Consider the following 14,611-nt stretch of genomic DNA (forward strand, 5'->3'; position numbering starts at 1 on the left):
GCTACAGTTTAACAGTCAAACACTCAGTGGGGAGCTGGGCACATGCAGACTCTGAATCTCAGCCCTGCCCCTTCGAGCCGTGTAACCTTAGGAGAGTCCCTTAACCTCTCTGGGCTTCAGTTTCCTCAGCTACAAAGAGGGACTAGGAATAATCCCGTTTCATGTGGTGCCTTGATGGTTAAACAGACTGAAGTACGTGCACGTAATGGAATAGTGCCTGGCACAAAGTAAGCACCATGCAAACATTAACGATCATTTTCTAGAACACTAGACTTGGGTATTTTCGGGTCTAGAGGGGTTTTTAGGGATCATCAAGTAGAACTCCTACGGAAATGGAAGTTCATTGACAGAAGGCTGTGACGCCCAGGGCCACCCAGAGAGGTGGGGTGAGCACCCCCACGGGTCCGACACTAGGCTCAGTGTCTCTCCTTATACTACACGTGCCCAGTGACTGTGGTCACTCGGCCAGACTCGGGTGGATCCGGCTCCTTCGGCTCTTGAATCCACGGTGCTACCTTGTATCAAGATCTGTAATGGATATGAGAGGGGGCATAGCGTGGGACTGCGGGCCACGGGCGGGGGTTGGTCAGTACCTTATCTTCCATGATGGTGGCTACATCTGGCAAGCCCCTCACCACCTTGGCACGATCTGGAAGGGAAAAGAGAGACCCTCGGTGATGAGTGCTTTCCTGCCAGCTGCTTCCCGGGATCAGGTTCCACAGAGCAGGGGTTTTATTTTTAAGCAACGTTTCTTTTCTCTATTTTCATCATTTCGGGTAGAAATTAAGTCTGTATTATGTGTTTCTTTGCCTTCACAAACAGAAGATAGGGACACGCTGTGCTTCTGTGACTGACTTGAAGTCACCCTTATGACCGGTGGTGCCTGAAGGTGACAGTGAGGTGCCCCTCCGCCTCCAGAACTGGGGCGGAGGAACGGGCCGGCCGGGGTCACCTGATGAAGATAACGTGTGTGGACTTGGTGGTGGCATCCTTGCTGCTCAGAGGCCAATTCACGTCCCTCTGGGGTTGGGGCTGTGTCCTGGGCTGCAGGAGGCCCCAGTGCCCCAACAGGCAGAACCGGCTTCGGCTTTAAGGCCGTCCCCTCCCCGGCCCTCACCCCTCACCCGGGAAGCCCGCCCAGCCTCCCTCCTGTCTATCCCTGCCTTTCAGGCCCCGGCTGCTGCACCTGCTCAGTCCACACCCACACATCAGGCGTCCGTGGACCCCTTATCCATCCATCTGCCGTCGTGTCCCTGCCGCCCACAGCCACACAGACCCCATGGGGAGCTGGGACCTCAGAGCCCTGCCAGGAGGCACGAACTCACGGGAAGCTGCCCCAAACTCAGACGTGAAAATAACAGAAATACGAGTGGACTTACTCTTCTCGATGATGGCCAAGGCTCTGAAAAACAGAAATGGGGAAAAGGCTTGAGTTCCATTTGTTAAAGGACAGGCCTTCCCCGGGGTGGGGGTGAGGGGGCCATGAGGGAAAGGCAGAGCTGGCTGAGGCTCCCAGGAAGGGGTCCTGTACCCAGCTCGTGCCAGACCCCAAGGGGCCGATGGTTCACACAAGAAATGCAGGGGGCACTTACTTCAGCCGCTGGTGCTCAGCCAAGGCGTCGTCAAAAGCTGCCAGAAGGAAAGAGAGGGAGGTGGGGGAGGGGGGGAGCGTCAGAGCCTCGGCCCCTGTGGCCTGCAGGTTACAGGGCTTAGGCGCTGCCTGTTCCTCCACCGTCTTCCCATCCCTGTGTTCTCTCGGGGCGGTGCCAGGATTGGGTGGCGAGATGGGAGTCCCCTGCCCTCAAAAGACCACAGGATTTTCTAAACAGGTTTCTCTGCAGACAGACGGATGGACAGCTCACCTTGTCCCGAGAGATCAGTTGAGAGCTGCCGGGTATCCTTCCCGGCGGCTATCTCCAGGGTGTATTTGCCCTTGTCTGAGTCCTTGGGGTCCAGGATGTGGAGCCAGATCTCATCCAGGGTGGTGCCAGCCCTCACCCGATCACCACTCTCCAGGCGTTTTTCTCTGGATATGAGGGCAAAGAAATGTTGAACACGGCTCAGCCCGTCAGTGCTGCCCTGCTCGTCAGTGCTGGCTGGCTAGGGGTCTACAGGCACCCCCCCACCCCCGAAAACTCCTCTCCTGGGGTTTTGTTTCCAGATCTGTGGGCTGACCATCCATCATTCATTCATTCATTCGTTCATTCATTCATTCAGCAAATTCATGGCACATCAACCATGTTCCAGTGCTGAGTCTGTATTTGTGATGTGTCCTTCAGCCTGGGACCTTAAAGAAACGGGGCTCTGGGGTCAGTGATCCCCACGTCCTCCACCCCCGGGGATCACTTCCTCACCTCTTCATTTTCCTCAGCTTAAACCCTCCCAGCGTGTCTTCCCACCATCATCCTTCCCTAGTCCTTAAAAACCATATCGACTCCTTCCCTTCTTTACTTGTATTTCATTCCTGGAGATGCCCGGTCCATGTCCTCAATGTTGTGTTGCAGAAGTGACACCTGTGGACCTGGTCACAGGGCTCAGAAACTCTGGCTAGGAAAGGAGCCCTTGGCTTTGACCTCACTCATTTGACAAACTTGACCAAGTCAGTCTAGCCTTCTCCATAGGATGAGTGCAGCAATGTCTGCTCCACAAGGCTGAGGCATGCAAATGGTAAGCAGCACCGGGAAAATAATGCTCTCAAACTGTCTGCAGTCCCTTAGCTCCCGGCTGAGTTTCTGTGGGTAACTTACCCATCCTGCCTTCTGGCCCTGGCACGCAGTCCGTTGTCAGCCCCACACATCCCTCTGCCTGCACCTATCCCCTCAGCCTGGCTGCCTGAGTTTGCTAAGGCTGCAAAGACCCACAAAGGCGCCGTGACCCACCCGACCATCTGGTCCTCCCTCATTCTGCATCCTTCCAAGATGCTTCTCTAAGACAATGATGCTTCTGTGGCCATGGATGTGCTAGAAAAATGGGTTTACCACCAGGGTTCCTACCTTCCCTGGGGAACCTCCCTTCTGTACCTTTCATTGCTCTTCCCTATCCCTGATTCTCTGTGCACAGCGTGACTAGTGAGAGACCCTGTCTCTGCCAACCCCGTGGGATTGGGCTCTGGGACAGATGCTGTCTGTCCTCCCCCACCCCCAGAGCTGGGCTAGGGCTCTAGGGAAAGGCCAACTTACTTGTGGAACCAGGTGGTTTTCATGTACTGGATATTGTAGTACTTGACCTTGCTGAAGATCCGGATCCCCTCTTCGGTCCCCTGGATTTTCAGCGGGGTTGCAGAGAGGGCTGGGGAGGCAAAGGAGAAGGCCAAGGCCCTTTGGGCAGCACATCTGGGTGCCAGCCAGCTCCCCCCCCTGCTCTACACGTGCGGTGGGGGAAATGCAGCATTGTGAGGAGGTACGAACTTCTCCGTCGATCTTTGAGGTTGGAAACTAAACCCATGCCTGGCAGCCAAGGCTGGCTGGAGGTGAGTTGGAGGCTATTTGGCATCAGGACAGGGCTGAAAAAAGGGTGGGGGGGCTTGCTTACCACCAATCCTGCCCAGCTCAGTGTAGATGGCATCCAGGGCTGGAGGGAGACAGAGAGATGGTCAGCTGACATAGGGTCCTTCGAGGGATGTGCCAGGGGTAGGCATGTCCCTGGGAAAGCCTGGTGGACCTCATGAACAGCTCAGGGTACAGGGAGCTCCACAGGATGTCCCCTCACTGGCTTGGGTCTGGGGCACTCACTGATTGATGGGACGGGGGGGGCACCACGGACGGAGGACAAATAGGGCAGCCTGACAATTTTCTTGGAGGCTGAGTCAACCAGCCTGATGGTTGACTGAGCCTGGGGCTCGGTAGGGGGTGGAGGGGTGAACTCCGGCTTCGGGTCTCGAAGCCTAGGCTCACGGCGGTATGCTGCAGAGAACCCGGATTTCGGTATCGCAGACCAGGTCCCTGCCACCCGCCCGCTGTGCAGCCTTGGGCAGGTCCCTTAGCTTCTCTATTGCCCCAAGTGATATGGTGATCTCATAAATTTTACCCTACAGGTCGTATCACATCTTGTGGTTCTGTGTGATCCCTGGGTCCTCCTGGCCCATCTCTCACATCGCCAGCTCCTACCTTCACCTGTGAGGTCCAGTATGGTGTCATCCTCCCCTCGATTGTCAGAAACCGTTGCTCTATAAATTCCCTTGTCCTCTTTGGACAGCTGGAAAGAAGCATGAGAGCATGAGGGTATTGGCATAGGTTCTGGAAGGAGTGCCAATCAGCCTGGGCTCCAGGCCTGCCCCTAACTCTCTGTGTGATCGCAGGCAAAAACTCTTCTTCTCTCTGGGCCTCAGTTTACCCATCTGGAATGGGTGATTTCTAAGGTTTCTTCTACCTCTGGAGCTCTTTGACTCCAAGTTCAGGGCTGGTCTGGGCCGGGGGGCAGGTAGCGGGAGGTGGGGGGGAACTGAGGGCAGAAGCAGACACCCCACCTTTAGATTCACAGGCAGCTGCACCGAGAAGGACATGAGGACCTCTCTTTGCAGGGTTACCTGAGCTGCCCTGCTCCCCGGAGGCCCCCGCTGGAGGGACCCCTCTGCACTTCTCCAGAAGGAAGCGTGCGATCTTTTGGCCAGGACAAGGGGCTCCTTTCTGGCGCGTGCTCGTCAACCCCAAATGAAGCCCGAACTGACACTCAGCAAAGCAAGAGCCTGGGTTGGGCTCCTGAAGCAAGGTCCAGCTGTCACAAGTGACCTCTCCTTGCACAGCATCTCCTTCGGGCCCTGGGAGAACTATCGGCTTCCCTGTCCCCCCTCAAAGGGTCTCTCCCACTCCGACCATCTCTCCATAGTGTGTTTTGAGGCAGAATCCAAGGCAGAGACAACCCTTAACCTGGGGATTGGAGAGCTGAACCCCAACAGACCTCTCCTGCTTGGCCCCCTCCTCCCCCAGTGGAGGCTCCAAAGTCCCAGCCAAACCGGGGGCGGGGGAGGGTGATTGTGTCTTTGCACTTAACCCCTCGGAGCCTCCATTTACTCGCCTGTGAGATGGTGGCATAATCCTCGCCCTGGCCATGGGCTGTCGCTACAAAGGGCGGTAACTCTTTGGAAGCCAGAAAGCCAAAGATAATCCAACCGATTATTACAACAAGCCTCGCGAGCTACGAAGCGCCTACTTGCCACCGAGCCCTGTGCCAGGAGCTTGCGCTGTGGCGACAAAGGCCGGTTGTGGCATCATCCTGGCCGGGATTTGGGGGAAGACCCTGAAGTCATTGTTCCCTTCCTGGTCAGCAAACTCACATTTGCTCCACTCCTCCGTGGCACCCCGTGAGGCCACAGAAACCAGCCGCAGGGCAGAGAAGCATCGAAGGTTTGAGCACAGGCCTTGTGTTTCCATCTTAACCAGGCCACCCACCCTCTGAAGGCCAAGTGGGCTGGAGAACGAAGCCTCAGGCCAGCTCTGCTCTGCCCAGACCCGCCTCACACAGCGATCGCCTTCCGGCCCTGAATCCTACACTCTCGGTCGGGGCAGGAACAAATCTTTGACTGAGCGTCCCTTCTGACCCATTCATGTTACAGACGAACGCTGAGCTCAGAGGACAATGACTAGCCCAAGGTCACACCGCTAGTGGCGGGGCCAGAAATGCAATCCAAACAAAAGGCAATATTAGTATCGCTGTTCCTGCCTTTACTTAAAATGTTTCTATTTCCCCCTCCATGGACTTTTTTTTTTCCTTGCATTAATTTTGGTTCAAAAAATACTGCGTGAAATGTTATTTATCTTGATTGCTGAGTTTTTAGTGCCCCTTAAATTCTGTGCTCGAAGTGAGTGTCTCACTGGCCTCATCCTGGTCCCAGCCCCGCTCCTGACTCCGTGCCCAGTGCTCTTGACTGCGTGCCCAGTGCTCCTGGTGCTGCCTGGAGGGTGTGAGACCTGGGGTTGCACCTACCTCCTCGATGCACAGGATTCCCACTCCAGTCTGTGGGTCGTACTGACCGTCCGGTGTCTCTTTCTTCTGGAAGAACCACTGGAAGCAGGTTTCCTTCTTGGTGTTGGTTGCCTGAGGGAGGCAGGGAATGAAGAGACTCTCTCAGGCTTTCTCTTTTTAAGTAAGAACTCAACTCATCAGATCTCTCCCTCTCTTTTTTTTTCCTACACACTTGCGTCTCCCTCACCCCCATACTCGCTCGTAGCTAATTCCTTCTTGGATCTCAACTAGTCCTTCCTTCATGTCCTGTGCTCGTTCCACATTCTGGATTTGATCTCTTCTCTCCTCTATGTTTCCTTGTAAGCGTCTGTGCGTCTTACAGATCCTACCCTTCTCCGGGCATCTAAAGAGGCTGCAGGGTGCTGAGAAGGAGCACCACCCTTGGAGTCAGACTGCGTTAAAACCGCGCTCCAGACTTCACCTCCTACCCCGTGGTCTTGAGCTGTTTCTCTACTTGTTCTCCGACCCACGCCTGTCTCACAGATGATTGTGAGGCAGATGGGTGCTGAGCACAGGGTCTGGCAAGGCTACTAACAAACATTAGGGAATCCCCCTCCATATATAGACCCCTCACTTGCTCCTGGCCCCCCTGGCCCCACAGAACCCCTTCCTGGAACAGCTGGGAGATCTAGCTGAAGGCTGGTGGGACCCCCACTAATTTGGCTCCTGGGGCTCTTCCAGGGAGTAGCTTTGTTTTCTAGTTACATTGGTCTTCCTGGGGCTACTTCTCCTTGGGATCAGCCAAGCACAGGAATTTGGGAAAGCGGCAAGGACAGCCACCGGGCTGGGGGGGACGAGCCACATGCTCCCCGCACTGGGGGGGGGGGGGCAGGGCTGGAGGCAGGGGCGGGGATTTGCCTTGCATGTCAGCAGCACTTGGCAGTCCTCCGTGACCTTCCACTGCAAGGGCTCCTCGAAATACGGACCTGCGAGCACAAAACAAACACGCCCACCGTCAGAGCTCCAGGCTCCGCCAGGGCGCCACCTGGTGGTGAGATGGGGGGCAGCCCGAGGGGGAGGGGCAGCTAGAGACCACAGGTCCCTCAGATTCTGCCGCCACCAAGGCAGGGACGGAGGTGAGGCAGGAGAGGTGCCTGGTGCGCCAAATTTAAGGAGGTGTCACTCTCAGGGTTGGGCTTGACCCTCAGGGGTATTGCTCTGTGTCTTGCTCTTGCACCGGGACAGAGCTGCATTGAATTGCAGTGGCCCTCCCTCGGGGACCCAGTGGGGCTGAGGGACCTGTTAGCCCACCCGTCCCGCAGGTCCCTAGCAGGTCCCCAGCACTGACCGCTGGCTTGGTGGCCACGGCCTCTGAATTTCACCCCAGCAGTTCTTACCCTGTTTTCTCTTCCAGTCTCTCCTCTTAGCGTCCGCTTTCCGCAGAAGTTTGTCAAAATCTGTGAACACATCGGGAGGAAGAGTTGTGAGCCGGGAGGAGCGTGGGGATGGACACAGGCCCCGGAGCTGAGAGGCCAGGTTGGGCGTGTGGGGCGGGCAGGGCGCCGCTGACCGTCATCCACCAGTGCCAGGGTGATCTGGTTTTTGGCTTTTCCATCCTGGAGCTGAGCAGTATAGGATCCTTTGTCATCCTCCGACAAGTTCTGGATGATCACTTCCACCAGGCCCTTCGCTCGGTCAAAATTGATTTTGCGGTTCTGGGGAGAATAAAGCCGGAGAATCTTTTTTGCCCTTCTCCTATCCCAGGGAATTGGTACTGTGGGACACAAATCAGGGCGTACCTGGACTTGAAGGGGTGGGGGGTGCGATATGTGCAGAGTTAGATGCCTTCAGAGACTGGGGAGGAGGCCCTGGGTAACTCTGCTTCTCCTATAGACCCGGGCTGTGTCACACCGGCCCTGGGAACACCCTGGGGCCCAGCGGGCACAGGAGAGTCTTGGGTACTTGAGTTAACGGCAATTAATAATAAGCCCAAACCCCCTGTGCCACATTTTCTACAAATCCCCATACAAGTTTAAAGGATAACATAAAAAATGCCTGTGTGCTTGCTACCCAGAATTAACACTCATTTACATTTTGTCACGTTCTAACAGGTTTTAAAAGTTTTATTTTCCACATTTAGGACTGTCTTCTCTCTGGACTTATTTGTATGTATGATTTGAGGGAGCCATCCAGTTTTATTTTTTTTTTTATAATTTTTTTAATGTCTATTTATGTTTTTGAGAGAGAAAGAGACAGAGGGTGAGTCGGGGAGAGGCAGAGAGAGAGGGAGACACAGAATCCGAAGCAGGCTCCAGGCTCTGAGCTGTCAGCACAGAGCCGGATGCGGGGCTCAAACTCACGGAGTGTGAGATCATGGCCTGAGCGGAAGTCGGACGCTTAACCACTGAGCCGCTCAGGTGCTTCCCCCGCCCTTTCTTCTAAGTTTATTTTGAGAGACAGCAAGTGCAAGCAGGGGAGGGGCAGACAGAGAGAGAAGCAGAAGCAGGCCCTGCACACTGTAAGTGTAGAGTCCCACTCTACACGCGGGGCTCGATCTCACGAATAGTTTTATTTTTCTGTAGGGACAACCAATAGTCCCAATGCCATGCACTCAAGAGGGCAGACTTTTTCACACTTCCTCTACCATGTGCCAAGGTCGCTGTTAATCTTTGTGTAGAACTTTCATGTCTATTTTCTCGTTTGCTTCTTCTGATCCCGGGACAACCAGCCCCGTTGTACAGATAAAGAAACGGAGGCACAGAGAGGTGCAGAGGCCTGCCCAAGGGCACACAGCCCACAGGTAGGAGTCCCGACATCCAGCCCTAAGCAGATTCTCCTCTGTCAGAACCAGTGCTCCTTTCTGTAACACATATTGTCTGATGCCCACTTTGCCATCTGAAAATGCAATTTGCAAACAATATGGCAGCATGATCGAATCTCTCCTGAGACTGAAATTGCCATGTTTGTAAAAACAGTTGACTGTGGGCAACTCATGCTTCAATCTAATACAATCTATCGACAGGCGTGATTTTTTTTTTATACCACAACTGTAACGCGAAGAAGAAATAAAAATCATATGCATTTCAATAGTAGATGCTCAGTGATAATCTGTCTTGTTGCACGGATTTATGATGAACTGGTTTGAATTTAAGAGAAGTTCGGTAAAGCAAAAAGATCAAAAGCCATTTTGTACAAAAAAGAACAGGAAAATGAACGAAAGAGTGTAGGGTCAGGTGGCTAACGGAGTAACTTGTCTATTCGGTGTATATTAAAACTGCACAAATACTTTGTATCACAAGGTGAGGGTCTAGGTTCAGAGAACTGTAAGCGTGAATGTAGGTTTTTAATCTTAAGAATGTTGGGGCGCCTGGGTGGCGCAGTGGGTTAAGCGTCCGACTTCAGCCAGGTCACGATCTCGCGGTCCGTGAGTTCGAGCCCCGCGTCGGGCTCTGGGCTGATGGCTCAGAGCGTGGAGCCTGTTTCCGATTCTGTGTCTCCCTCTCTCTCTGCCCCTCGCCCGTTCATGCTCTGTCTCTCTCTGCCCCCAAAATAAATAAACGTTGAAAAAAAATTTTTTTAATAAAAAAAAAAAAAAAAAAAACGTCTAGTAGGACAGTCAAAAGTTGGGGGGGGGGGGATGGAGAGTCTTTATCCGTGGGAGTGTTTCTCGCACTGGCGGGCCCTAGCCACCAGGTGTCCCCACCCCCATCTCATCGCTGTGACAAAGCATGTGGCCGTTCCTGAAATGTCCACTAGGGGGTGCTGTTGGCCCCGCCAGACGCCGCGTCCCAGACGGCGGGGCGGGGGGCGCCTCCCCTAAGAAGTCTGAGCCCCCGGTTACCGGTGAGCTGAAGATCTCCTTCTCGTTGAAGATTAGATGCAGCTCAGCGGCGGGAGATAACTTTTCCACTTCCAGCCACAGGCGCACCTCTCCTTGCTCGAGGATGTCAACGTTCCAGCCAGAGATCAGCTTGATCACTGGAAGGCGGAGGACACGAAAGGGGGTGGGTGGGGCACCCGTCTCCCCTCTCCACTCCCGACCAGCCCCCACCGTGAGCACACCCTGGCCATTTAACAGGCAAAGCGCTTCAAGAGTCTGAGGGCCACGCCGCTGGGAGGGGGGTCCGGGAACGGTTTCCACATTCAGTCCCTCTAGATGCAATTCATCTCAGAGAAGCGTCCCATCTCCCTAGGGATCTGAGGCCATGGTTCTCACCCTGGCCGGGCACTGGATCCCTGAGGATTTTTTAAATTTTTTTTTTAAAAATTTTTTTTAACGTTTATTTATTTTTGGGACAGAGAGAGACAGAGCATGAACGGGGGAGGGGCAGAGAGAGAGGGAGACACAGAATCGGAAGCAGGCTCCAGGCTCTGAGCCATCAGCCCAGAGCCCGACGCGGGGCTCGAACTCACAGACCGCGAGATCGTGACCTGAGCTGAAGTCGGACGCTTAACCGATGGAGCCACCCAGGCGCCCCACCCTGAGGATTTTTAAAAAGGCGAATGTCTGGCTCCAGCCCCAGAGGTTCTGATTTGTCTAGGGCACGGACGGCCTGGACACTGGGGCTTTAAAAGTTATCAGGGTGACTCCCAGGTGCACCCAGGTGTGTGACCCCTGCTCCGGGGACCACACGCTACTGCTAAGCAACGGAAGGGGGCGGAGGTTGAGATGATCCAAAGTCCACAGGACGGAAGAGCCAATTATAACAATTACAAGAGGACGAAGCCATCTACTCTGCCCTCCTTTGCATTCCATTCCCTTCCCGCCCTGCTGGCCTCCCTTTTCTCCTTTGCGGACCGCAGACTCCCTGGGCCTCTAACCCTGCAGCCCCGTGATGCTCCCGTCCTCTGTCCCCTCTGCTGGGCCCCAGTCAGCTCTGCTCCAGACACCCCCGAGGGCCCAGCCTACCTGGGTTTCTGATCTCATGGCTCAACTTCTTCAGCTTGTTCAACTCTGGGACCGGGAGGCGCAAGGAGAAACAAAACAAAACAAGGAGAGTGAAGTGCCCGGGGCCAGTGGGTTCATGGGAGCCATCCGATAGCGTCCCGTGCTGGGTGAAAGTCCCAAGAGACCCCCACCCCCCCAGCCTGGAGTCACTCGCTACACAGGAGGTGAGGGTGAGGGACAGTGTTGTAGGCCACCTGAGGCATGCTACCTCCTCGGGGAAGTTTTACCCTGTGCCGGGCTCCGCGTGCCCTCACCCGTCCTCACACAGCGCTGTGGGGTGAGCACTACTGTCCCCTCTGACCGCTACAGGCCCACTGGTGGCCGGGGTGGGGCCCACACTTCATTTTCCCTTGTAAGCCCCAGAGCCCTGAGTATGGTGAGTCTCGACTCATGGCAAAGTGAAAACAAAGGTGGCTTTAGTTTGCAGACAGTCAATCACCTGACTGTATCCGCATAACATTGTTTCTGCTGGGACAGCCCCGGGGATTATAATCTCCCTTTGCAGACCAGCCAACCGAGGTCCAGAGAGGCGACGTGGCTTGCTCCACATCAAGCAGCCGGCAGATTATGGAAGTGGACTCGGAACCTGAGCCTGTGTGGCTTCTGCATCTTAACAAAATCAGAGGGCCTCACGAGCAAGCACTCAGCCGGGGAGACGGCAGCCCGTCGCCCCTCGTACTCTGGGGACAGCGGAGCCGGAGTCTTGTCCGTCAACAGCACTGGCTCCAGTTCTGTCTAAGCCATCAAACGTGGCTGACCCTTGAGACACAGCATCCCCTCTCTGGTTTGCCACAGTCCCCGCTGCTCCCTATTGTCCTGGTTCCTCAGACCAGCGGCCATTTGCAATTTGCCCTCACCCTGCACTGTGGTATTTCTGGGGCGACAGAAGGAGGTGAAATAATTCTGGTACCTTTGCTTTTTATCAAAAGTAGAAAAGGGAAAGAGAGACAAGAAGAACGTGAACTCTGCCGAGCAGGGATTTTTGACTGTTGAGTTCGCAGTGCCCAGGACAGTGTCTGGAGTATGGCAGGTGCTCCACAGATACTCGTCAATGGACTGGCTGACTGAATGGGTGGGTGACGGCCTACTTCTCCGGAAATCGCTGCTTTATCAGTTTTTGTTGCTCCTTGCCAGCCTCTGGGGACATTTGTGTTCGGGACTCTTGATGTGGGCCTGTCTCTCTGGGGGAGGTGGCAGTGGGGCAGGGGCATTACCTTCCTCAGTCAGCGTGTGGCTGGCCGAGATGTCTTCGTCAGCATCGGTGACCACTACTGAGTAGGTGCCCAAATCCTCAAGGCCAGGCTCTTTCAGGATGACCTTGGACCTGGTGGAGAGAGGAAAGCAGAGACTCGGTGAGGAGCCTTGTGCCCTGGAGGCCTGAGAACTGCAAGCCCGGCACCCCAGCCCCACCCCTGGCCACGCCTCCTTTGCGCCCCCCCCCCCCCGCCCGGAGTGCCCTGCCGAGGGTAGCTCTGGCCTGGCACCTTCAATGGCCCCGTTAGCCAGGCTCTCTGGCACAGGGTCTTCCTACTGGCCACACTGCCCTCTCTCTTGCCCCCCAGGGCTCAAGCCATCATCTGGACAGGGCCGAAGCCAGAGCTGCTGGGGGTGGGCGAGTGAGACATGGGGACGTTTGACCTCTGGTCCCAACCCCTCTTTTTACACGTGAGGACGTGAGGACGCTGAGCCCAGAGAACTTTCGAGAGCAAGCCGCTAGCACCCAGGCTAGAAACCACGTGCTTAGCATCTCCTTGGCAGCGCAATTCCTTGCAGAAGAAGAATCTTTAGTGAATGTTGCCATTTTTGCCCTTAAATGCATCGTCCCCTCATTTCTACCTAAGGTGGCAGCCGGCGTCCTTGGTGAGAGACCAAGCACCCCCCCCCAGCCCCATTATCGTTTCCCCCCCCCCCCCCCCCGGTGGCCTTGCCCCTGAACTTCTCCCCACTCACCTGACAGCCTTTGGGACCTGTGGACTAGTTACACCGCCCCTCTGCCCTCACTTACTTGTTAGCTTTCTCCTCGATCTTGACCCTCTGGGGGTCTGGCGGGCCCTTGTAGTCCTTGGACCACTGAAACTCTGACGAGTCAGGGGCCTCGGGGGCTTCGAAAGCCAAGTAGATAAAGCCCTCTTCATCCACACCAACCTCGATCTCTCGGGCATCTGAGGGCAGGACCCAAGGCAGGGCACCAGACGTTGAGAAGCAATAAACCCAAGTCACTCGCCTTCCTGCTTAACCCTTTCCACGGCTGCCCATTTGCGCTCGAATAAAATGATAAACCCCAGTCTCCTTGCCCGGGTCTCCAAGGCCTTGTGTGATCAGCTCCCTCTCAGCTCTAATGTCACACCTCCTCAGAGAGGCCCTCCCTGACCACCCTGGCTAAAGTAAGCCCCGCCCCACCCCATCCCCCTGTTCATTTCCTTTACAGCACTTACCACCCCTTTAAGTCATCACCTTCGCATAATCCTTTCCTTGTTTACATCCGTCCGGCCCCTCCCCCATGCTAGGGCAGGGGCCCTGTGTCCCCAGTGCAGTGTGGGCATCACCAAATATTTGTGGAATGAACGGAGAATTGAAAGACTGGAAAAAGAATGTGGCTTATAGGCCGCAGAGATAAGTGACTCCGTCATGTGCTAGCTGCGTGACCGGACCGGTTAACTTCTGAGCCACGGCAGAGTCAGTTGTGAGTGGGGGCAATGATCCCTCGCCCAGGGGCCTGCTGGGAGGGCCGGGCCGTGTGAGGACCTAGTGTAGCACCTGGCGTGTGTGGCAGGAGGGGACCTCGGGAGCTGTGGTTGCAAGAGCGACAAAGCCTCGTGTGGTATCTGGGATGGAGCTGGGTGTTAAATATCCACGAGGAGTTGTGGGAGTTTATGCATATGGCACGTGAAAGAATGGAAAACCCCATCGAATAGGAAGCAAACGTATGTTCGTATCTTGGGGTCCCACAGAAATGAGCAGGAGTGGGGAGTGGGCGAGAAACAGGCAAGAAGGAAAGGCGGAGCCGGATGATGTGCAGGGTGGCGGTGGGAGGGGGCCCTTCCTGCCGCACATCTGCATGCTCCTCCTGACCCTCCGCTCACCTCTGCCTGTCCCTGATGGCACAGCCCGGCCTCGTGGTGCCCACGCCTCCCCCTGCCCTTACCTGGCTTGTCTTCCAGGAGTATGGGGTCGGTGGGCATGGATGGCTGTCCCGGACCCGCTGAATTCACGGCCTGAACCTGGAACCTGTACCTCTTTCCCGCCTGCAAGTCAGAGACCTGGGGGAGGTGGAGGGGTGGGCCAGGGTGAGCACTGAGGACAGCAAAGACTCGCCCTGGGGTGGGGGGCAGGCCAGGAGCACCCCACTCTCCCGAGTCCCAGTCTGCAGTGGGTTCCTGCACTGGGATTACTGAATTCTGCTCACTTAACTCATCACCCGCCTCAACAAGAAAGCACCCCATCTCTTCTCCATCCATCACCCCAGAGAGAAGCCTGGGGATCACCTTTGACAGCTTTCTCTTGAGCCCTACACTTCTCATCGCTGAGTTCACGGTTGCCCAACATTTCTTGAACGTGGCTACTCTTCTCCACGTCCCAGCCGTGGCCCTGATTGAGGCTTTATTTCTCCTCACCTGGATTAGTCCAACAGTTCCCCGAATGGTGTCCCTGACTCTAGATCCTTCTTCCCAGACTTCCCCTCTGCCAGTCCTTCCAAGATGCCGGTCTGATCATGCTTAGCATGCTTAGCGCAACATCTTCCTAATCTGGCCCTAGCCTTCT

General features: G+C 55.5%; 1 protein-coding gene across 1 annotated transcript in view; it reads right to left on the reverse strand.

Annotated features, from left to right (window-relative positions):
* Positions 1 to 14,611, reverse strand: part of MYOM3 (myomesin 3) — a 33,671-nt gene that overhangs the window by 1,944 nt on the left and 17,116 nt on the right. The window contains exons 14-29 of the mRNA XM_040464921.1: positions 13,995 to 14,109; positions 12,855 to 13,011; positions 12,064 to 12,173; positions 10,811 to 10,855; positions 9,743 to 9,879; positions 7,472 to 7,616; positions 7,299 to 7,358; positions 6,820 to 6,887; positions 5,923 to 6,033; positions 4,107 to 4,194; positions 3,532 to 3,570; positions 3,180 to 3,288; positions 1,863 to 2,026; positions 1,593 to 1,629; positions 1,380 to 1,402; positions 594 to 649 (exon numbers count right to left, since the gene is read on the reverse strand). Of these exons, the coding sequence (XP_040320855.1) occupies positions 594 to 649; positions 1,380 to 1,402; positions 1,593 to 1,629; positions 1,863 to 2,026; positions 3,180 to 3,288; positions 3,532 to 3,570; positions 4,107 to 4,194; positions 5,923 to 6,033; positions 6,820 to 6,887; positions 7,299 to 7,358; positions 7,472 to 7,616; positions 9,743 to 9,879; positions 10,811 to 10,855; positions 12,064 to 12,173; positions 12,855 to 13,011; positions 13,995 to 14,109 (1,464 nt within the window). The remainder of the gene's footprint in view (positions 1 to 593; positions 650 to 1,379; positions 1,403 to 1,592; positions 1,630 to 1,862; positions 2,027 to 3,179; positions 3,289 to 3,531; positions 3,571 to 4,106; positions 4,195 to 5,922; positions 6,034 to 6,819; positions 6,888 to 7,298; positions 7,359 to 7,471; positions 7,617 to 9,742; positions 9,880 to 10,810; positions 10,856 to 12,063; positions 12,174 to 12,854; positions 13,012 to 13,994; positions 14,110 to 14,611) is intronic.

This window comes from Herpailurus yagouaroundi, unplaced genomic scaffold (genome assembly GCF_014898765.1).
Source record: "Herpailurus yagouaroundi ecotype Mexico unplaced genomic scaffold, PumYag 77, whole genome shotgun sequence".
Taxonomy (NCBI): Eukaryota; Metazoa; Chordata; class Mammalia; order Carnivora; family Felidae; genus Herpailurus; species Herpailurus yagouaroundi.